The sequence below is a fragment of the Symsagittifera roscoffensis genome, chromosome 2, assembly GCF_963678635.1.
Source record: "Symsagittifera roscoffensis chromosome 2, txSymRosc1.1, whole genome shotgun sequence".
NCBI classification, from domain to species: Eukaryota; Metazoa; Xenacoelomorpha; order Acoela; family Convolutidae; genus Symsagittifera; species Symsagittifera roscoffensis.
Genome location: NC_087063.1, coordinates 26,711,531 through 26,735,680, shown reverse-complemented (window position 1 = coordinate 26,735,680; position 24,150 = coordinate 26,711,531). Strand labels below are relative to the sequence as shown.

At 37.7% G+C, this 24,150-nt stretch overlaps 1 protein-coding gene across 2 annotated transcripts in view; it reads right to left on the bottom strand.

Moving 5' to 3' along the window:
* Positions 1-23,265, bottom strand: part of LOC134840560 (DNA-directed primase/polymerase protein-like) — a 58,044-nt gene extending 34,779 nt beyond the window's left edge. Inside the window, exons 1-2 of one of the 2 annotated variants that reach the window (XM_063856465.1) lie at positions 23,165-23,265; positions 9,408-9,548 (exon numbers count right to left, since the gene is read on the bottom strand). In XM_063856465.1, coding sequence (XP_063712535.1) covers positions 9,408-9,497 — 90 coding nt within the window. In that variant the 5' untranslated portion in view covers positions 9,498-9,548; positions 23,165-23,265. Of the gene's footprint in view, positions 1-9,407; positions 9,549-23,160 lie in introns of both variants that reach the window. The other variant, XM_063856464.1, reaches the window with a different exon arrangement.
* Positions 23,266-24,150: the final 885 nt, after the last annotated feature.

The following is a 24,150-nucleotide window of genomic DNA, read 5'->3' as shown; positions in this document are numbered from 1 at the left end:
CAGACTAACTGTGGTCCGTCCGAAAATTGAACTTTAAAAAAACGTTTAATTGGAGAAGAAAATCGGCTCTTGAACGAAATGAACCCAGGACGTTTATTGTGGCAAGCATGGGCTTTACCTCCAGACTACGTTAAGTTATTGAAATTGAATTTTAAAAAAAGGTAATCTCTCATATGCGAAGTCCGTACCGTCTCAAACAGTTGAGTTACCTCTAGGTCAGATGCGCCGGATGATTGATTGAATTGAATATAAAATAAAGCAAGTAAAATATGTGTACAATTTTCACGTGCGAATTCTGTGAATGAAGTTGTTTACGGATAAAAAGTCTAGCACCCGGCTCAAATACCCTTGCTAAACGAAAGATTTAAAGGAACGAATAACGATAGAACTGGCTTCAATATGGAATATAAAAAAATCACCAAGATAAAACTGCTTTAATTTTTACTTGTACAACCAATGTAGTCAAACGCTGGCGCGCACAACAGCGTGACTTTTTTTCAAATCAGCGAACTTTCTTTTTAAAAATATTTAAAAAATTATTGTTCCGCTAAATAAATTTTCAACGGAAGAAAAAGTTTCAATTAATAAAGGCCAAAGATCATAACCTCAAACAAAAACAAACTAAAATGCCTTGAAGCTTTGACTCGCTTGACCTTCAATTCGATTTGTTAAGCGGTCGGCAAAATTTTGCCATATTATTGGCAGTCGGTTGAATTTTTGTAGGATTTTCCACACTCCTATTTAAAACCATCATAGAGGTAACTGTCTATCGAGCGGGAACTCAGCCGGCAAAAGTTGGGTCAAATACCGTTGAGCCGAAAAACAAAAAGTTATCGCTCAAATTCTGAAATTCTTACATTTTTACGCCGACCCTACCCCAGAAAATCACAAACGGACAAAAAAAACGTTCCCTCATACGGTACGCCGAAATAATTTAGGCCAAACAAAGTTGAGGCCTAATATAAGAAAAGCGAAGCAAGGAATTTGAAAAACAAGGAATTAAAAAATACTTTTTTTAATTCCTTGACGGGCAGTGATTTTACAAATTACAGCAATTAATCAAAAACAGGCCAATATAAATCACTTACATGCAAGAAAATGATAGGCAAATATGATAGGCCAATATAAATCATTTACATGCAAGAAAAGCCGTATTGTGGCATATCGGCCAAAAAAACATAGCGAACAGTAGGCCGACAATTTTTTGATAGGCCGACAAATCAAATAAGCCGACAAATAGAAAAAAAAACAGGTCCTTACTAGATTCGAAATTTATCCCTTCGCCGTCCCAGGTGCAGTCGTTAACTCAAGACCAAGAGCACTGGAGAAGCTAAGAACTCTGAGGCAATCAAATGATTTAACTGATTTTTTCAACAGCTGTTGACCTGAAAGAAGTACATCCAATTTTTTAACGCTTGTTGATCGCAAGCCTAAAAATATCAGAAGTCAAGCAACGAACAAACACAAAAACCGAGTATCTAATTTTCTGGAAAAAAACGGATGAACTCAATAGCGACAAATCATTTCTATGATTAACAATTAATGATTTGAACTCTCCCTTCCTACCCTTCCCCTCCCATATCAGTTACCCAGTACACAACGGTTTGTGTTTTCGTCGACTTCAAAATTCATTTTCTGATCCTTCGCCAATCGAGACGAATGCTTCAACGATTTTACTATCTGGTATTATGGTCATCGGGAATTTCAAATTTTTGCTTGGATATTTCAAACGATTGCTCTAATTAGAACGGGAGTTCAAACTTTACCCGCTGAAACCAAATTTGTACCCAGAGGCTAAGCGAAGCAAAAATTTGAAAATACAAAAAATTCAATCACAAGAAAACAGACGCGAAACACAACCACTAGCAATAATCAAGCGTTTAGTATTTACCGAGCGTCGACTAAGCTAACAACACGTAGTTAGCCGCCAATCAATCCAAAAACAAAACTGCCGAACAAAATTGTCAATAAAAATCAACTAATTTTTTTTTGCAAAACGAAAAATTCAATATCAGAAAAACTGACAAGAAACACATGAACTAGCATTAAGCAAGCTTTTAGTATTTTTGAGGGTCCAAAAAGACAACACGTGGTTAGACGCCAACGGATTCGGGCCAACAAATCAAAGGAAAAAGGTGTCATAAAAAATTATTATTTTTTAAAACACGCAAAAAACGCAGTCGGTAGCGTTAAACAAGCTTCTAGTGTTTTTCAAGCGCTCACTAAGTCGATAACCCGTGGTAATGTGCCAACTAATCCGAAAACAAATATGTCATAACATATTGTTGTCATAAAAAAGTTGAGCATTTAAAAAAGTTCACCTTTTAACTTTTAGTCTACAAGCCGAGCTGATTTATTTAAAACAAGAATGATAATTTTTTATCTTAATACGGATGCAAAATAAGATCACTAGATCGATAAAAGAAGAGCCGAAATCATTCAAGCCGAATAAAATTTCTAAGCGAAAAAAAAACGGAAAATATACCAGATTAGTAATTATAAAAACTATAGTTAATCAAGGCCACTTGAGACTACAAAAGAAGCTGTTTACAGAACAAACAAATTGTGAGGAGGCAACTAAGCCGACAGAACATAAGTCAACAAACTATGATCTGACTGATCAAATTTTCCAAGAAAAAATTCAATTTCAGCCAAAAATATAAGGCCCGGCCGGGACTCGAACTCCTGACATTCGATTTCAAATGCAACTGCATTATCTGCAGACCAATGGGGTCTGGAAGTTGCTAAGGTTAGATAAAAAGCAGCATCAATTTCAATTACGAACACGTAACAAAAGTTGTTTACGTGAAAAAGTTTAATTACCGACTACAAGACACTTGCTCTCGCAGGTGTATGGATTACAGATAAAATCAAAATTAAAAAAAAACGCTTTCAATTACAAAAACAATACATACACACAGACGCGAAATTGCACTTTGCATACGCAAGCAAAAATATGCCCGACAACGCTACTGGGAAAAACTGAATGAGTAAAACTTTGAGCCTACAAAAATTAAGTGACCCACGCCAATTATGAGTCAACATAATTACTAAGTGATGCAAGCCAATTATCCACCCTTCCCCTTCCATATCGGTTACCCAGTACACAATGGTTTGTGTTTTCGGCGACTTCAAAATTCATTTTCTGATCCTTCGCCAATCGAGACGAATGCTTCAACGATTTTACTATCTGGTATTATGGTCATCGGGAATTTCAAATTTTTGCTTGGATATTTCAAACGATTGCTCTAATTAGAACGGGAGTTCAAACTTTACCCACTGAAACCAAATTTGTACCCAGAGGCTAAGCGAAGCAAAAATTTGAAAATACAAAAAATTCAATCACAAGAAAACAGACGCGAAACACAACCACTAGCAATAATCAAGCGTTTAGTATTTACCGAGCGTCGACTAAGCTAACAACACGTAGTTAGCCGCCAATCAATCCAAAAACAAAACTGCCGAACAAAATTGTCAATAAAAATCAACTAATTTTTTTTTGCAAAACGAAAAATTCAATATCAGAAAAACTGACAAGAAACACATGAACTAGCATTAAGCAAGCTTTTAGTATTTTTGAGGGTCCAAAAAGACAACACGTGGTTAGACGCCAACGGATTCGGGCCAACAAATCAAAGGAAAAAGGTGTCATAAAAAATTATTATTTTTTAAAACACGCAAAAAACGCAGTCGGTAGCGTTAAACAAGCTTCTAGTGTTTTTCAAGCGCTCACTAAGTCGATAACCCGTGGTAATGTGCCAACTAATCCGAAAACAAAAATGTCATAACATATTGTTGTCATAAAAAAGTTGAGCATTTAAAAAAGTTCACCTTTTAACTTTTAGTCTACAAGCCGAGCTGATTTATTTAAAATAAGAATGATAATTTTTTTATCTTAATACGGATGCAAAATAAGATCACTAGATCGATAAAAGAAGAGCCGAAATCATTCAAGCCGAATAAAATTTCTAAGCGAAAAAAAAACGGAAAATATACCAGTATAGTAATTATAAAAACTATAGTTAATCAAGGCCACTTGAGACTACAAAAGAAGCTGTTTACAGAACAAACAAATTGTGAGGAGGCAACTAAGCCGACAGAACATAAGTCAACAAACTATAATCTGACTGATCAAATTTTCCAAGAAAAAATTCAATTTCAGCCAAAAATATAAGGCCCGGCCGGGACTCGAACTCCTGACATTCGATTTCAAATGCAACTGCATTATCTGCAGACCAATGGGGTCTGGAAGTTGCTAAGGTTAGATAAAAAGCAGCATCAATTTCAATTACGAACACGTAACAAAAGTTGTTTACGTGAAAAAGTTTAATTACCGACTACAAGACACTTGCTCTCGCAGGTGTATGGATTACAGATAAAATCAAAATTAAAAAAAAACGCTTTCAATTACAAAAACAATACATACACACAGACGCGAAATTGCACTTTGCATACGCAAGCAAAAATATGCCCGACAACGCTACTGGGAAAAACTGAATGAGTAAAACTTTGAGCCTACAAAAATTAAGTGACCCACGCCAATTATGAGTCAACATAATTACTAAGTGATGCAAGCCAATTATCCACCCTTCCCCTTCCATATCGGTTACCCAGTACACAATGGTTTGTGTTTTCGGCGACTTCAAAATTCATTTTCTGATCCTTCGCCAATCGAGACGAATGCTTCAACGATTTTACTATCTGGTATTATGGTCATCGGGAATTTCAAATTTTTGCTTGGATATTTCAAACGATTGCTCTAATTAGAACGGGAGTTCAAACTTTACCCACTGAAACCAAATTTGTACCCAGAGGCTAAGCGAAGCAAAAATTTGAAAATACAAAAAATTCAATCACAAGAAAACAGACGCGAAACACAACCACTAGCAATAATCAAGCGTTTAGTATTTACCGAGCGTCGACTAAGCTAACAACACGTAGTTAGCCGCCAATCAATCCAAAAACAAAACTGCCGAACAAAATTGTCAATAAAAATCAACTAATTTTTTTTTGCAAAACGAAAAATTCAATATCAGAAAAACTGACAAGAAACACATGAACTAGCATTAAGCAAGCTTTTAGTATTTTTGAGGGTCCAAAAAGACAACACGTGGTTAGACGCCAACGGATTCGGGCCAACAAATCAAAGGAAAAAGGTGTCATAAAAAATTATTATTTTTTAAAACACGCAAAAAACGCAGTCGGTAGCGTTAAACAAGCTTCTAGTGTTTTTCAAGCGCTCACTAAGTCGATAACCCGTGGTAATGTGCCAACTAATCCGAAAACAAAAATGTCATAACATATTGTTGTCATAAAAAAGTTGAGCATTTAAAAAAGTTCACCTTTTAACTTTTAGTCTACAAGCCGAGCTGATTTATTTAAAACAAGAATGATAATTTTTTTATCTTAATACGGATGCAAAATAAGATCACTAGATCGATAAAAGAAGAGCCGAAATCATTCAAGCCGAATAAAATTTCTAAGCGAAAAAAAAACGGAAAATATACCAGTATAGTAATTATAAAAACTATAGTTAATCAAGGCCACTTGAGACTACAAAAGAAGCTGTTTACAGAACAAACAAATTGTGAGGAGGCAACTAAGCCGACAGAACATAAGTCAACAAACTATAATCTGACTGATCAAATTTTCCAAGAAAAAATTCAATTTCAGCCAAAAATATAAGGCCCGGCCGGGACTCGAACTCCTGACATTCGATTTCAAATGCAACTGCATTATCTGCAGACCAATGGGGTCTGGAAGTTGCTAAGGTTAGATAAAAAAGCAGCATCAATTTCAATTACGAACACGTAACAAAAGTTGTTTACGTGAAAAAGTTTAATTACCGACTACAAGACACTTGCTCTCGCAGGTGTATGGATTACAGATTAAATCAAAATTAAAAAAAACGCTTTCAATTACAAAAACAATACATACACACAGACGCGAAATTGCACTTTGCATACGCAAGCAAAAATATGCCCGACAACGCTACTGGGAAAAACTGAATGAGTAAAACTTTGAGCCTAGAAAAATTAAGTGACCCACGCCAATAATGAGTCAACATAATTACTAAGTGATGCAAGCCAATTATCCCCCCTTCCCCTTCCATATCGGTTACCCAGTACACAATGGTTTGTGTTTTCGTCAATTTCAAAATTCATTTTCTGATCCTTCGCCAATCGAGACGAATGCTTCAACAATTTTACTATCTGGTATTGAGGTAATCAGGAATTTCAAATTTTTGCTTGCATATTTCAAACGATTGCTCTAATTAGAACGGGAGTTCAAACTTTACCCGCTGAAACCAAATTTGTACCCAGAGGCTAAGCGAAGCAAAAATTTGAAAATACAAAAAATTCAATCACAGGAAAACAGACGCGAAACACAACCATTAGCAATAATCAAGCTTTTAGTATTTACCGAGCGTCGACTAAGCCAACAACACGTAGTTAGCCGCCAATCAATCCTAAAACAAAACTGCCGAACAAAATTGTCAATAAAAATCAACTAATTTTTTTTTGCAAAACGAAAAACTCAATATCAGAAAAACTGACAAGAAACACATGAACTAGCATTAAGCAAGCTTTTAGTATTTTTGAGGGTCCAAAAAGACACAACACGTGGTTAGACGCCAACGGATCCGAGAAAAAAACAAATCAAAGGAAAAAGGTGTCATAAAAAATTATTATTTTTTTAAAACACGCAAAAATCAATCTCTGAAAAACAGACGAGAAACGCAGTCGCTAGCATTAAACAAGCTTTTAGTGTTTTTCAAGCGCTCACTAAGTCAACAACCGGTGGTAATGTGCCAACTAATCCGAAAACAAAAATGTCATAACATATTGTTGTCATAAAAAAGTTGACCATTTAAAAAAGTTCACCTTTTAACTTTTAGTCTACAAGCCGAGCTGATTTATTTAAAACAAGAATGATAATTTTTTATCTTAATACGGATGCAAAATAAGATCACTAGATCGATAAAAGAAGAGCCGAAATCATTCAAGCCGAATAAAATTTCTAAGCGAAAAAAAAACGGAAAATATACCAGTATAGTAATTATAAAAACTATAGTTAATCAAGGCCACTTGAGACTACAAAAGAAGCTGTTTACAGAACAAACAAATTGTGAGGAGGCAACTAAGCCGACAGAACATAAGTCAACAAACTATGATCTGACTGATCAAATTTTCCAAGAAAAAATTCAATTTCAGCCAAAAATATAAGGCCCGGCCGGGACTCGAACTCCTGACATTCGATTTCAAATGCAACTGCATTATCTGCAGACCATTGGGGTCTGGAAGTTGCTAAGGTTAGATAAAAAAGAAGCATCAATTTCAATTACGAACGCGTAACAAAAGTTGTTTACGGGAAAAAGTTTAATTACCGACTACAAGACACTTGCTCTCGCAGGTGTATGGATTACAGATAAAATCAAAATAAAAAAAACACTTTCAATTACAAAAACAAAACATACACACAGACGCGAAATTGCACGTTGCATACGCAAGCAAAAATATGACCGACAACGCTACTGGGAAAAACTGAATGAGTAAAACTTTGAGCCTACAAAATTTCTAAAGTGACCCACGCCAATTATGAGTCTACATAATTACTAAGTGATGCAAGCCAATTATCCACCCTTCCCCTTCCATATCGGTTACCCAGTACACAATGGTTTGTGTTTTCGGCGACTTCAAAATTCATTTTCTGATCCTTCGCCAATCGAGACGAATGCTTCAACGTTTACTATCTGGTATTGAGGTCATCAGGAATTTCAAATTTTTGCTTGGATATTTCAAACGATTGCTCTAATTAGAGCGGGAGTTCAAACTTTACCCGCTGAAACCAAATTTGTACCCAGAGGCTAGGCGAGGCAAAAATTTGAAAATACAAAAAATTCAATCACAGGAAAACAGACGAGAAACACAACCACTAGCAATAATCAAGCTTTTAGTATTTACCGAGCGTCGACTAAGCCAACAACACGTAGTTAGCCGCCAATCAATCCAAAAACAAAACTGCCGAACAAAATTGTCAAAAAAATCAACTTGTTTTTTTTTGCAAAAATGAAAAATTCAATATCAGAAAAACTGACAAGAAACACATTAACTAGCATTAAGCAAGCTTTTAGTATTTTTGAGGGTCCAATAAAACACAACACGTGGTTAGACGCCAACGGATCCGGGAAAAAAACAAATCAAAGGAAAAGTGTGTCATAAAAAATTATTATTTTTTGAAAACACGCAAAAATCAATCTCTGAAAAACAGACGAGAAACGCAGTCGGTAGCATTAAACAAGCTTTTAGTGTTTTTCAAGCGCTCACTAAGTCGACAACCCGTGGTAATGTGCCAATTAATCCGAAAACAAAAATGTGATAACATATTGTTGTCATAAAAAAGTTGAGCAATTGAAAAAGTTCACCTTTTAACTTTTAGTCTACAAGCCGAGCTGATTTATTTAAAACATGAATGATAATTTTTTATCTTAATACCGATGCAAAATAAGATCATTAGACACATTTTAACTAGTATACGAAAAAGTTCATTAAAAACATCCGACCCTGCCAAGTTTCGAACCCTCTTATTTTCTTGCTGGTCTCCTTCCCTACTTCTACGCTACAAATCCATGATCTTTGAAGCTAAAGTATTATTTATAATATAATATTCTGTGTTAATATCCTTATCATTGGCTGTACTTAATAGCTGGATCAAAGTGAACACTTTCAAAATGAACACATTTTATCGCAACAATTGCATCGCAACAATATTTGCGACTTAGGTTGAAAAAAAGACAGTTCATACTATAACACCAGCTATGCTTGTGTAAACACAAGAAAAGTAAAACACAGATGTGACTAAGCCGCAACTAAGCCGACAAACCATAAGCAGACAAACTGATAACAATTAACAAGAGCTATTTTACCGGAATTCAAATGATTTTAACTGTAGTACAGTTATTTGGCAATGAGATTCTTCTAGGGACTTATATTGCCAACTGATTCTAATTTATTGTAGGTTAAGATATGGCAGAAAATTTAAGCTCTCAAATTTCCAAACAATACACAAACAGACCGTTTTCCTCAAAAAATTATTGCTTGCACCGAAGACCATTTTTGCTAAACAGTGTTTCTAACAAATTCAAAAAAAAAAATGTCGGCTTGAAAAGGTTGAAACAATAAGCCAACCCCCTCATACCTCAAAAAAAAACCCGCCCACTGGTTCTATGGAAATATTCAACATACACGATTTCAAAATGAAAAACTGAATCTAAAACGACTCCCCTATAGCCTACAGAAAGTTTGAGAAAATTAGATTCATTAAATGGAACTCGACTCGATTCCCCTTAAAGTAGCCGCAATTACAACTGAACTAAAATTGAAGGGTGTAGTAGCGTAATTAATTACTGTTTGAATGGCCTCTCTCTGTCTGTCGTGGGTCTTCCAGCGGGGGGAGGGTGCCCAGCCACTCAATCGCGGCTCGTACCTCCTCACCATTGATGGCTTCTGCTGCGGAGTTCTCTGCAATTCGTCGCATCTGTTCACCACCTAAAGTAGTTTCAATAGTAACTAGCAAGCGTGTCTCCAATTGTCGATCGGCTCGCAAAATGTTGGTTGTTGTACTGCTCAAACAATTCAAGTTTTTCTAAGCAAGCTATTACAGCTAAAATTATATAGAAATATTTAAAGTTTTATTATGTAGCGAATCAGTCCACGAAAATTGAAATTTTTTCGTAATAAGCTAGTCAAGCGATGGAATTTGAAACCTTTAAAGTTATTTTTTCGAACTGATACGTTTTCCGAGATTTTACGTTTTCCTACGCAAACTGTTCGAGCAATGAAATTTTAAAAGTTTTAAAGTTACTTCATTCGAGCAATGAAGCCATTCGAGCAATGAATATATCAAGTTGGTTGTTAGACCAATTCGTTCCACAAAAAAAGTTTCTTGGGCAGCTAATCGCTCAATAACTTGGAAATATTCTAATTTGCTTTCAAGACAGAATGGTTTTGCGAAAACTTGAACATTGACTATGCAAGCTGCTCAAGCGAGGAAACTTTGAATTATTTCAAGTTGCTTCATGAAGCGAATCGCTTCAAGAAAAAAAAAGTTTTTCTTAGGCAAGATATTCAAGCTATGAATTATTTCGAACTATTTCAAAGACCGAGTCTGTTCCGAACATGGTAAAGTTTTCCTAAGCAAGCTGTTCCAGCTTTAAATTAGTATTTAAAAGCTTTAAAAGTGATTTTGCAGACCATATCGCGAAAATTTTAGGGTTTTTTAAAGCAAGCTGTGAAACTTAAAGGGAATCAGTTCAAAACTATTAAGTTTTTCTCAGCTGAGCTAATCAATCTAACAAAACTTTGAATTATTTAACTTGTTTCATGAAGCGAAACGGTTCACGAAAATAATTAAGTTTTTTTTCAAGCCAAGATATTCAAGCTATAAAATATTTCAAGTTGCTTCATGGACCGCGAATGGGTTCGCGAAAAAGCTTTTCGAAGCAAGCTATTCAATTCATGAAAGTTTAAAATGATTCAAGTTATTTTTTAGTGAATCAGTTCGAGAAAAGTTCATGTTTTTCTAAGCAAGATATTCCCGCTCTGAAGCTTCGTAATATTTCAAGTACTTCTTAGACAGAAAATCGGTTCGCCAAAAGTTAATTTTTCTAGGCATGGTGGTTGCTGTTTTTAGAAACAAATCCGTAAACACAAAATTTTGGACAAAAAAGGGCGGGTGCTGTTTAGCCCTGCAGTTGAATTGAGTTCATCGCTTTTATAGAGTACCGGAAATTTTCAAAACGATTCTGGAATATTCCAGACTTAAGAAGATTCGATGGTTGCTCTGAACGATCTTTAAACGTTCTGGTCTACGCCTTCTGAAACGTTGAGCTCGGTGGGATTTCTTAGCCATTGCGCCAAGCCTTATGACTACAAAAACATGATATTCGATTAAAAAATGGATAGAAGATAGATAGATTAGAGTGTGGGTTGGCATGCAATAAGCAAATTGGACAAGAACACCCTTTTTGAACAAACTTAGGTCCGTTTTTGAATAAGGAGCCACTTTAGACGAGAAATTTTTCTGATATGGCTTAAAATTTCCCTCTTCATCTTCAAGCTTCACTTGAATTCAAAAGCCGGATCATTCAATGGCATGCTTTCAGTTTGCCACAGCCTTAAACTGCTTTGCTTGTTCTGCAGAGTTCATTAGTTTGATTGTCTAACCTAAAGCCTGATAAATGATGTCCCTATTTAAAAGAACGAAAGAAAGAATTTATTTCTCCAAGTCTTGTAACAAATTCAAAAAAATTTAAATGACAAGCAAATAATTTAGCACTGGAGAGGATAGCCAGAAGGTATATGAAAAGCCCACTGATAAGCTACCCTTAAGCAAAAATACAGTGAACTTAAATATCAAACATCATAAAAATTTGAACAAAAATAAACTCTTCAGTGAAAATCTATTTATCGAACATAAACGATTCGATAAATAAGTTACAGCTGCTGATACTGCCATGATATATAGTATATTTGAGACCTAGCTACTAACAGAAAACACACAGGAAAATACACACCAAGAAGAACCGAAAACCAAAAGAAGAAACAGACGACATTTTTTTTCCTTTTCTCAATTCTCTGTTAACTTTTTGAAACCAGCATTGTCTAGAAACTCTAAGGATTTTGACGGCCAGATTTTCAATCAGACAGCTCTAACTTTAACATCATAGTGCGAAATCATTTCAAGAAACTATATGGAAATTTAATTAAAAATGAATCATAATAACTAAGTAAAACTGAAAAAATTAAAAATTTGAAAAATTGCGATTTCTCAAAAACGAGAAGGTTTGAGACAGTCAAATTTTTAGCATGAAATGACAGCCGAGAAGGTAAATATACGACAAGGTAAATTATAATATACCGTATCCGGCGGATGGATAATACGGATATATTGTCGTTTAGTGTAATGCGAGCTGTTCAATTGGTAATTTTACTTAGCGCTACTGGCTATCAATTGTACTTAGATTGGATTCATTATTTTAGATGTGTCTCGAGCGGTTAAGACCTATCTTGCTTTAAAGGATGCTGGTTCCGATTCCTAGCTTCTGATATCTCGCAAGCCGATCGGCGAAAGTAAGAGCATGATTAGAATATTTTATTATTCAGTTGATTTGTCTCCAATTGATTTCTAGCTCGATATAAGATTCCAATGATTGGTATTAATTACCATCAATGTTTACATAGTTAAATAAATATATGATGCAGCTCTATTTTATCATCAAGGTGATTATGTAATCTATTCGGTTCAAATGATTAATTAGAATGAATGACATCATGAAGGGATGTCACACAACCTCACAAGAAGAAGTCTTCCCGGGTGGTCGAAGTGTTTCATTAGATACATTTACAATAATTCACATAATAATTTAAGACTACTTTTGATAAAAAAAAATATACGTTTATCAAAAAGATATGTATCTATCGAAGGTTATATCACAATAATCACAATAAGTTAGAAGATCTCATAGTACTAGGAGCACAGGTTATTACTTCAATTTATAAAATGAGAGGAAACAAAATTCAATTTAAAGGGAAGATAATTGTTAAGCCACCTTGAGTCGGGGTTTGGGAGTTAAAGTGATATATGATAAGGATAGATTAATGATATCATGATGTATTCAGTTGTCTGAACTACATTTGCACGGCAAGTACTGTCGCGTGGAGTAGCTGACTAGTTTTGGTCGTCGTTTCATTTCACATTTTGGTATCGCTGTCTTCGTTCGTTCGTTGCATGACATTCGTGTTGCTCTGTCGATGCTGAGGTCGGTGTTTGAGATAAGATGAGGCTGTTAAGTTCTTCTCGTATCCTCAATAATTGCGAATGTGTTTTCAACAACTTAACAATGATTTGTTTTATTGAAATATTCACTTTGTTTTTGAAGCTTTTCAACTAGAAACGCAATTTGTACTCTGTTATACATGCTTATATATTGATGCTTCGTCTTCTATTCGTTTTTTGTTTTTGTTACCACAGAAGTCTTTTTGTCTTCTTCGTATGGGTGTTTTGTGCCTTTGTTGGCCTTACTCCCTGAATGAAGGTGATCGACTTTTTTATTTGAAAAATTCAAAATAACACGTTTCAACGATGTTTTTGCATTGGTCGCGATCATCGTATTTTGTGCAGTGTCTGGCTTTTTGTGTTTTCAATTAGTTTCTTCTACTGTAGCTGCACTTCCCTCCTATAGGCTATTCAGGCAATTTGCTGGTTCGCCTGAGCAAAATTTGGCATCAGTTAGAATTAAAATTGATGAATTTCAGTTTTTCATCAAATTTGTTGATATTTATGATGTTCTAATTAGCTTTTAAAGTTCGCGTGTTGTTTTTCAGCATTGCTTGTAACCTTTCAGGGTTGTCCTAAGAATTCCGTTGGATCTTTGCTGGCTCATTTGAGTGTTTTCTTTCCGCATTTCCGCAAAGATATCCCTCGAAAGTTATTTTTCTTGTTTTTCCTATACTAATACATGGGAATGTTGAGAATTGATGTATGGCACCAAATTTTGGTCTGCTAGTGGACCAACTTCGTGCCTGTTCGTCATTGGTGATTTGAAAATCAATGAGCCCAAAAATTTTGAATTTCCTTCGACTCGTTGATGGGGGGCGAAAAACTTTTTTATTCGTAATGCTTTAACATGGGCAACAGGTGGATTTTTCGAGATCTCTCGAAGTTTTTTTCTCCTAGTGGACCAGCTTCCAACAGGCTCCTTATTAGGGTTCTGGAGATCAATCGCACCAAAATTTTCAAAATTCGTCTACATGTTTGGTGGGGGTCCCGAAATTTTTTTATTCGTTATGTTAATACGTGGGAGGTTGAGGTGTTGTTTAATATCTCGAGTTCTATTCATTTCCTCCTCCGCCGGGCTTCTGGAGCCTCCTCATTGGTGATCCTGGGATCATTGGTAGTGAAATTTTCAAAATCAATTCAAAAGTTTGATGGGGGACGCGAAAATTTTTTATTCCCCATCTTAATACATGGCCGGAGTGGGTGATTTTTGAGATCTCGGCTTTTAAATATTTCCTCCTCCGCCGGGCTTCTGCAACCTCCTCATTGGTGGTCCTGGGATCATTGGTAGTGAAATTTTCAAAATCCATTCAGAAGTTTGATGGGGGACGTGAGAATTTTTTATTCCCCATCTTAATACATGGCCGGAGAGATCTAGGCTTTTAAACATTTCCTCCTCCGCCGGGCTTCTGGAGCCTCCTCATTGGTGGTCCTGGGATCATTGGTAGTGAAATTTTCAAAATCCATTCAGAAGTTTGATGGGGGACGTGAGAATTTTTTATTCCCCATCTTAATACATGGCCGGAGAGGGTGATTTTTGAGATCTCGGCTTTTAAACATTTCCTCCTCCGCCGGGCTTCTGGAGCCTCCTCATTGGTGGTCCTGGGATCATTTGTAGTGAAATTTTCAAAATCCATTCAGAAGTTTGATGGGGGAAGTGAGAATTTTTTATTCCCAATCTTAATACATGGCCGGATAGGGTGATTTTTGAGATCTCGGCTTTTAAACATTTCCTCCTCCGCCGGGCTTCTGGAGCCTCCTCATTGGTGGTCCTGGGATCATTGGTAGTGAAATTTTCAAAATCCATTCAGAAGTTTGATGGGGGACGTGAGAATTTTTTATTCCCCATCTTAATACATGGCCGGAGAGGGTGATTTTTGAGATCTCGGCTTTTAAACATTTCCTCCTCCACCGGGCTTCTGGAGCCTCCTCATTGGTGGTCCTGGGATCATTTGTAGTGAAATTTTCAAAATCCATTCAGAAGTTTGATGGGGGACGTGAGAATGTTTTTTATTCCCCATCTTAATACATGGCCGGAGAGGGTGATTTTTGAGATCTCGGCTTTTAAACATTTCCTCCTCCGCCGGGCTTCTGGCGCCTCCTCATTGGTAGTCCTGGGATCATTGGTAGTGAAATTTTCAAAATCCATTCAGAAGTTTGATGGGGGACGTGAGAATTTTTTATTCCCCATCTTAATACATGGCCGGAGAGGGTGATTTTTGAGATCTCGGCTTTTAAACATTTCCTCCTCCGCCGGGCTTCTGGAGCCTCCTCATTGGTGGTCCTGGGATCATTTGTAGTGAAATTTTCAAAATCCATTCAGAAGTTTGATGGGGGACGTGAGAATTTTTTATTCCCCATCTTAATACATGGCCGGAGAGGGTGATTTTTGAGATCTCGGCTTTTAAACATTTCCTCCTCCGCCGGGCTTCTGACACGTTTCCACTAGTCTTCCAACGATCTTGAGGGGGGATTGGTGGTGTTTAGACATATATGAAGACTTTGATGTCACTTTTTCGGAAAACGTCGAAAATTATGTTAAAAACTGAATAATCTTGCAGTTTATCCAGTCCACATCCTATCTTGGGAAGTGCAATTTGTTTTATCCCTTGCTCGATTAGCTGTTTCTTCATGCAGCGGAGGCTGCGTGTGAGGTCATAGTAAGACGGTTTTTTGAAATATTGCGATTTTGTCACTAAGTTGAAGATTGATTTGTTCTGAGAAGGAATGTGCATTGAAACTGAGGCCCCAACTTGTGGTGTTTCAATCGACTTCAACGTGGGCTGTAGTGCTGGGTAGGCGTCGCGAATTTGCTGTGCTATTCCTTTGCTCATCCGAAAGTCACTAGAGACACAATGAGCGATGGAGCCAGGGAAATGTAAAACATCACCTTCTCCAACAAAGATATTTGGCTCATAGATTGCATTTACCGAATCTTTGCTACTGTCTGGTCCATCTTTTCGTTTAGTCAATTGTTTCGCTCGCTTCACGCTGTCCTTAATAATATTCCTTTTCGCCTCTCGGAGGAAAGTCCTCATTCGCCTCCTCCGCTTTCTTTCGTATATTTGCTTTATTGTCATTCTGCGTTGATCGTGGACTGAATGTAACTGGAGCCACTTCGTGTCCGTCAACGGTTCGGAGTGCAAACCTTCGCGGTTGTTTTGGGCGGCTGGGTATTGGATGATATCGAACATCATTACTGAACCGAAGTTAAGCGTGAATTCGGTCTCCAGCTTTGGCTGCTGCTTTTCTTCGAGCAACTGGCTGTGGTTCGCGAAACAATTCGTCGATGTTGTATCCCTCGGGATCAGAGTCGTTGTTGGGTAATCTTTCATGGACCTGCTCATTAATGACACCCAGTGGTGGCGCAGCTGGTAGTTCAAATGGTGGTAACTCCGGCACATGTATTGCTCCTGGGATTGGAGGTGGATCCGGCGGTGGTGGTATTACTGGTACTGGGACCAGTAGTGATGCCACTACTGGTGCTGCTGGAATTGGCACTGGTGCGGGTGCTGCTGCAACTGCTGGCGCTCCAAAGAGTACTGACAGTCTGATTCTAGCTGGTGCGGCTGGTTGATCGTTTTCGTCACTATTATCAGGTTGGATCTCATCTAAGAGTTTCGGCAAGTTTTCGTCGAAAAGTCCTGGTTCGCTTCGGTATTTCCCGAGTGAGGGATCCGTTTGGAACTTCGTTGGATCTATTGGATCGACATCTGGCTGATGCTGTGGATCCACTGGTCTAAGACGAATTCGGTGCACACATTGAGTGTAGTTAGTTCCAACTTTCCGAATTATATAGTTCGAATTTGTTAACACTTTCTCAACTCTGTACAAGGGTATCCAGACTTGCATTGATTTGCTTCCAAAGTCTGATTGAGTAGTCAACAGAGGATTTAGTAGTAGACAAAATGATTCAACTTTGAGGGGCTGCGCAAGCGCCTTTTGATCGTAATAACCTCGATACTTGTGGTACGAAGAAATCAAGTTCTTTTTTGTTTCTTTGAACTTTTCTAGCATCGCATCTTGCATTGCCGTGACGAAGTCTGATTCTGCTGTTACTGCTTCCATTGCTTTCGTCGAAAAGCGAAGATCAAGTGGTTTTGTCGGTTCTCTTCCATGAAAAATTGAGCTTGGGCAGCATCCAATTGATGAAGAGTATGACGTATTGTGAATAAATGTTGCCAATGGGACATATTTGTGCCAGTCTGACCATTGTTCATTAGTATTCAGCTTCAGGATCCTTTTTAGAGGTCCATGAGATCGCTCTACAAGACCAATTGATTGTGGATGTTTCAGCGTTGCATGGCTGATTTGGACTTCTAATAGAGTTGTCAATTCATGCATTAGCTCCAACGTGAATGTCGTTCCGAGATCTGCGATTATCTTTTTCGGTATGTAGCTGTGCATGAAAAATATTTTCGTGAGTTCTCTTGCAACTGTATCAGCGCTAGCGTTCGTCAATGGTGCTGCAAACAAGTACTTGGAGTAAGACATCGATTCCAGTTAAAACAAATTTGTACACTGGGGACTTCATTGGTCCAACAATATCGATTTGCATCATGTCTCCTGGAAAGCATTGCAACGAAGAGATTGGCTGCAATGAAGGAATTTGATATTTTGCAGATGCTCTTTTGAGTTGCAGACATGTTAAGCAATTTTTGATTGTGTTAGTTAAGAATTCGGTGAATCCTGGAAGGTAGAATCGTTTTCTGAACTCTTCTGTGGTTCTTGTCATTCCCAGATGTCCACCAGTTCGAGAGTTGTGAAGTCGATACACAACTTCATTCCAAAGATGTTTTGGTAGGCAGTATTGCTTATGTTTTACTTGTCCCGTGTCATCGTAGAAGTTTCGATACAGTACTTCGTCGTCAATTATCAGTCTATTGAATTGTTTGGCATATTTCTTCTTGCGGCTGTTTTTGTACGTCAGATTGGGAATTTGTTCATTGCGTTTACAATCCTTAACCTCTACTATATCAGGGTCTTTTTTTTGTTCATTTTTCAAGTCGAGTATTTCGTAACTCATATTCAGGTCATGAAAAACGTCAGCTAGATCAGGGTATTGAACTGCTACTATGATTGGTCTTGATAATTGAACAAACGTTTGTGGTATTAGAGTGTCTTGATCGTCGTGAACATTCAGCTCACGCAAACATGTTTCATAAAAACCCAATTTTAATAATTGCGATTTTAAGGCTTCATCAATTTGTTCAGTTTGCATTTCAGAAAAAGCATCGTTCACGGTCTGTACTAAGTTTAATGAAGCATCTGGTGCTTTCGCTGTTGTGTCGATCTGTATTTCTCGTGCTGGTATTTTGTCCGTCAATTTCAGTGACAGCGAAGCTGATGGGTCAGTTTGCATTCGAGACAAAAAATCTGCTGCATAATTCGCTTTTCCAGGTATATGCGCGATAATGATGTTGAATGCCATGACGCGGTCCAAGAAATTCCAAATTGAAGGTCGTATTGTCTTCGCTTGGAAAAGTTGTGTTAAGCTTCGATTGTCGGTCAAGATTATCACTGGTTTTGATGATCCCCAGATGAAGTGAGAAAAATGATCGAGGGCAAAGTATAGTGCTAAGAACTCTTTATAGTAGATGGAGAACTTCAGTTGTGCAGTGTTGAAGAGTCGTGAACCAAATGACACTGGTGCATATGTTTTCATTTCACCTTTGTTGTCAGTTTTCACATAGTCTTCAACCATTAGGACGAAACCTGTTCCATGATAGCTTGCATCACAGAGTATTACGTATTGTAATCCTGGTTTTGGTAAGCGGAGTGTTATGTCCGTTGCCTGAATTAGATCATGTTTTAGAACTTCGAGAATTTTCTGATGCTCCTCATTTGTTTGAAATGCTATATCTTTTCTGAGTAGGTGATAAAATGGTATCAGTTTTTCACCTAGGCTTGACATATAATTCCGGAAGTATTGAACAAATCCGATTAGTCGTTTAACCTGTTTTACAGTTTGCGGCATTTTAATTTTTTTAAGGAACGTCGAAATTTTCTCTTGTTCAGGTGATATTCCTGCTGGTGTAATTATATTACCGAGAAATTTCATTCGTTGTGTTCCTATTTCGCATTTATTCGGTGATAACTTTAATCCTGACTTCCGTACACCTTCAAAGATTTTTGAAAGAGTCGGTATTAGTTCATCAAAATTGTTCACTGCGCTTCCTATGTCATCCATGAACTGTGTACATAAGTCGGCTGCTAAGCATGGATCAAGATAGTGACGTATGAATGAACTGAAACCCGTTACTGATTTGCTTAGACCTTGAGCTAGGCATTTGTATGCATAAGTTCGTGAACCGAAATTAAATGCCAGAAGTTGGACTGAAAGGTCATCTGCCATTTGCACACAGTGGTATGCTTGCGAACAATCAAGTTTGGTAAACAAGCTCTTTCCTGCGAAGTGGTTTGATGCATCGGTCATGTTTGAGATCGGAAAGTTGCTGTTGATATAGTCATTCTTTAGTTAATGATTTATCCTTCTGAGGTCAATCAACATCCGCAATTTACCAGATGGCTTTCGATGTGCAAACAATGGATTGCTATATTTTGAATGTGACAATGTTGTTATAAGTCCATAATAGTGCATTAGGGCAAGTTCACTGTCAATTCTTGTCGCAAATGTATCGGCGTAGGTGGGCCTTGTGTGTACAAAGGTCGTGTGTGTTCCTGTTTCAGTTTGATTTTGAGATCGGAATTGTAACCAACATCATATCTATGTTTGGCGAAGATAACCGAAAATTCAACAAGCAAATCTTCTACTTTTGACCTTTGCTTTTGTGTCAACACCGAATTCTCCCACTTAAAATTCTTGAATGTCAATCGATCTTGAAAGTTTATTTTCGGTTCAATTTTTTCGAGACCTTGAAAATGAAGAATTTGGTCGTAAATGTCACGTTGAATTTGTGGAAGTAATTCAGGGTTTGGACATGTTTCAGGTGTAGGAAACCAAAACTTTTCATACTCGGGTTGACGTTGCTGTTGAGACTGCTGATTAACACAGTTTTGCTGAATTAGTTCGTTAATGCCCATTTCAATATCGTCTGGATTATTCATTTTTGCAAAAGCAAGCATTTCTGCATTTATTGGTATGAGATTTTCGGCTTCTTTTAGGGTCAGAATTGAAAATTTTCCAATTTCAGTTTTGAAAGGCAATGTCACGTGGTGATCAGTGATGTTAAATGCAGTGATGTACAGCAGGTTATTTTTCAGAACTTCACTAATTGAGGAAGTGAATGCAATTTCGCAATTTTCTTCAAATTCTTTCGATGGGATTACGATTCCGGTTGTTTTTGCCATGTCCTGGCATGCGTCCTTTAAATGACATTCTACAAGAATTGTTTGATGCGGAGCTATTGTTTGACGTTTGGTTAGAGCGAGAGAGAATTTTTTCACTCGATTAATTCTTCTAGGTTCGTTTGGAGGTTTTATCTCGTTAATTTGCAGAGTCGGGTCTGGGAAATGAAGTAAATTATACTTGGCACAGATATGAATGTGGTGTTTTTTATAGAACGGATTTCCTAGAACTATTGAGTTGGCCGCGTGTAGAACGAGAAAATATTCTACAAATGTCATATCTGCCAATCTAAATTCTATTGTTACTTCTGTTTCAATTGGCACGACTTGTCCTCCTGTCATTCGTACTCTCTTAAGTTTCGATTCAGTTATTTTAAGAGGACGGTATAGAGATTTTTCATCTTTTAAGTCGTCGAATGTCTGTTTTGAAATGACATTTGCGCAGGCTCCTGTATCAACCAGGGCTCTTCTTTGTAATCCCGATGAGAATCGTAACTTTGTGTACGTCAAAACTGTTCCTTCCGCTGGAATTCTTGCGTAAAGGTTGATTATCTCATCGGGTTGAATTAATTGTTTTGATGATTTAGATGATTGAGATGATTTGGGGGGCTGACTCGGTGGCTTTATTAGTTTTTTGACTCATTTGGAAACATGAGCGTTGCATCTTGTCCTTGTGGTTTTTGTCTCCGCCAGCATTGACTTGCTGTGTGATAAAACTTTCCACAGATGTCGCAGCGTTTTGCTGGTGGTCGAACCCCTGGTGCAAAAGGTCCACCAGGAAATTGAGTTTCAGCTTGCGCTGTCTGGTTTCCAGTGAAGTGTTGTTGTTGTTGCAGGTAGTTCGCGTTTGGCTGTACCTGTGCTGGTTGGATTTGCACTATCGGTTGATTTTGCTGCATATTTTGGTACTGTTGGTATAGGTACCATGGAGGATATTGCTGAGGTGCAATTGGTCCCATATTTTGGAAATTAGGCTGATTATTGCTAAATCCAAATTGATTTTGCCAATTATTTCTGCTTTTGCCTTTCCTGCCACTTTGTTGCTGTCCAGGCAAATTATTTTGATTTTGATTACCACTAAACTGACCATTTTGGTTGGTGTTGTTCTTGTTTTGTTGAAAAGGCGGATTCGATTGTTTCTTTGACTGCTCAGCTATTTGTGATCTCATCTCGTTGATCTGCTTCTCAATTTGTTCCTGATTTGTGGACGATTTTGTGAGAGCACTGATTAAATTTTCTGAGACTCTGTCATTTACTTCATTAAATCCGTCTTCCGGGTAATCTTCTTTTCGGCATACTTCTCGAATCATGATTTGCTTCTTTGTCAAATTACACAATTCTTGGACAGTAGTTGCTTGTGGTTGCTCCATGAATTTTGATCGCAGCCAGTTTGGCATTCCTTTTATGAACAATCGTCTAATTTGTTCATTACGATTATCATTTACTGCATCTATTCTTTCTTGTCTTTGTGCAGTTTCTCGATGAAATCTCGCCGTGTCTGCTACTAATGGTGCTCCGTTTAATGCAACATCGATTGGGTCGACAGCTGGCAAATCTGGCGTTGGATACGCTCGTTGCGCTTTATTCGTCAAGTTCACCAAGAAGTTCTCGGGTGAATCGGTTTTGGAGTCGTACCGGAGCTGTTCTAACTTCAGTACGTGGACTTCCTGGAGCTGCGGATTGCAAAAGTGATCCCTTAGAGCGGTGAGGCTGTTCTCCACGTTCGCTCTGATTGCTGCTGGCAGCGTCTGGTAAAACCGTAGTGCCGCTTCTCGTAGATGTAGTTGTAAGAAGTTCGCTTGTTGGCCAGGGTCGATTCCCGCTACTCCGATTTATCCTCGGAACAATTGCTCAAACTGCTGAAAGTCATCGGTTTCTGTTCCTCCGCAAGGTTCGACCAAAATTTTCGCGTGTGCCATCTTATTACAGTTGAAAGAATATCAAGTTTATGAAACAGTTGATGATAAAGCACAGCACTTAGTCGATTTAAGGGGAACACAAGAAAATTTTGCTAGACTTTCGCAATTTTGGATTATTTATACTTTATGCAGCTTTTGCTATTCTGTTTTTGGTTATTATTGCCATCAGGTTTGCTAATATTTCTGTTACTTCACTTTTTTGTGGTTGGGGAACTTATTAGTTACAATATCAATTTACTGCAATTGTGGGTTTTGAGTTTATCTGTTTTACTAACTGTTTTGGCGTTGAAAACCTTTCATCTACTTTCTGTTCTGCCTTGTCAGGAGCTCACTTGACATACCATCTGACTGGAGCCAAAAGTAGAGAAGTTGTAGGACACAATCCACATATCTGCTTCTGTAGATTGAGGAAGTTGTCAACCCAGAGATGTTGAAAAGTTTTGAGTGTCTTCTTTTCCTTTCTTTATCTGTTAGTTGTTTAATAAATGTTGCTCTGCCGCCAACATCTGAGCATTGCTGTGCTGATCAAGCTGTTTTTCGCTGTTCTGCGTCAGCAAAGTTGTTGTCACTTTCTGCTCGAATTATGATGTTTGGAATTGCCGATGTCTGTTTTGTATCCAGAAGTAGAAATTCCCGCGAAAGTCTCCATATAATATACCGTATCCGGCGGATGGATAATACGGATATATTGTCGTTTAGTGTAATGCGAGCTGTTCAATTGGTAATTTTATTTAGCGCTACTGGCTATCAATTGTACTTAGATTGGATTCATTATTTTAGATATGTCTCGAGCGGTTAAGACCTATCTTGCTTTAAAGGATGCTGGTTCCGATTCCTAGCTTCTGATATCTCGCAAGCCGATCGGCGAAAGTAAGAGCATGGTTAGAATATTTTATTCAGTTGATTTGTCTCCAATTGATTTCTAGCTCGATAAAAGATTCCAATGATTGGTATTTATTACCATCAATGTTTACATAGTTAAATAAATATATGATGCAGCTCTATTTTATCATCTAGGTGAATTATGTAATCTATTCGGTTCAAATGATTAATTAGAATAAATGACATCATGAAGTGATGTCACATAAATACTTACGGACTTGAGAAATGTTTCGAACTTCTGTGATTTTCGAGCCCTCTTGCGGTCAAGATAATTGTTTTCTATGGGGGCCATAGTCCTCCGCCTTTGTGAAACCATTGACTTGCTGTGTGATAAAACTTTCCACAGATGTCGCAGCGTTTTGCTGGTGGTCGAACCCCTGGTGCAAAAGGTCCACCAGGAAATTGAGTTTCAGCTTGCGCTGTCTGGTTTCCAGTGAAGTGTTGTTGTTGTTGCAGGTAGTTCGCGTTTGGCTGTACCTGTGCTGGTTGGATTTGCACTATCGGTTGATTTTGCTGCATATTTTGGTACTGTTGGTATAGGTACCATGGAGGATATTGCTGAGGTGCAATTGGTCCCATATTTTGGAAATTAGGCTGATTATTGCTAAATCCAAATTGATTTTGCCAATTATTTCTGCTTTTGCCTTTCCTGCCACTTTGTTGCTGTCCAGGCAAATTATTTTGATTTTGATTACCACTAAACTGACCATTTTGGTTGGTGTTGTTCTTGTTTTGTTGAAAAGGCGGATTCGATTGTTTCTTTGACTGCTCAGCTATTTGTGATCTCATCTCGTTGATCTGCTTCTCAATTTGTTCCTGATTTGTGGACGATTTTGTGAGAGCACTGATTAAATTTTCTGAGACTCTGTCATTTACTTCATTAAATCCGTCTTCCGGGTAATCTTCTTTTCGGCATACTTCTCGAATCATGATTTGCTTCTTTGTCAAATTACACAATTCTTGGACAGTAGTTGCTTGTGGTTGCTCCATGAATTTTGATCGCAGCCAGTTTGGCATTCCTTTTATGAACAATCGTCTAATTTGTTCATTACGATTATCATTTACTGCATCTATTCTTTCTTGTCTTTGTGCAGTTTCTCGATGAAATCTCGCCGTGTCTGCTACTAATGGTGCTCCGTTTAATGCAACATCGATTGGGTCGACAGCTGGCAAATCTGGCGTTGGATACGCTCGTTGCGCTTTA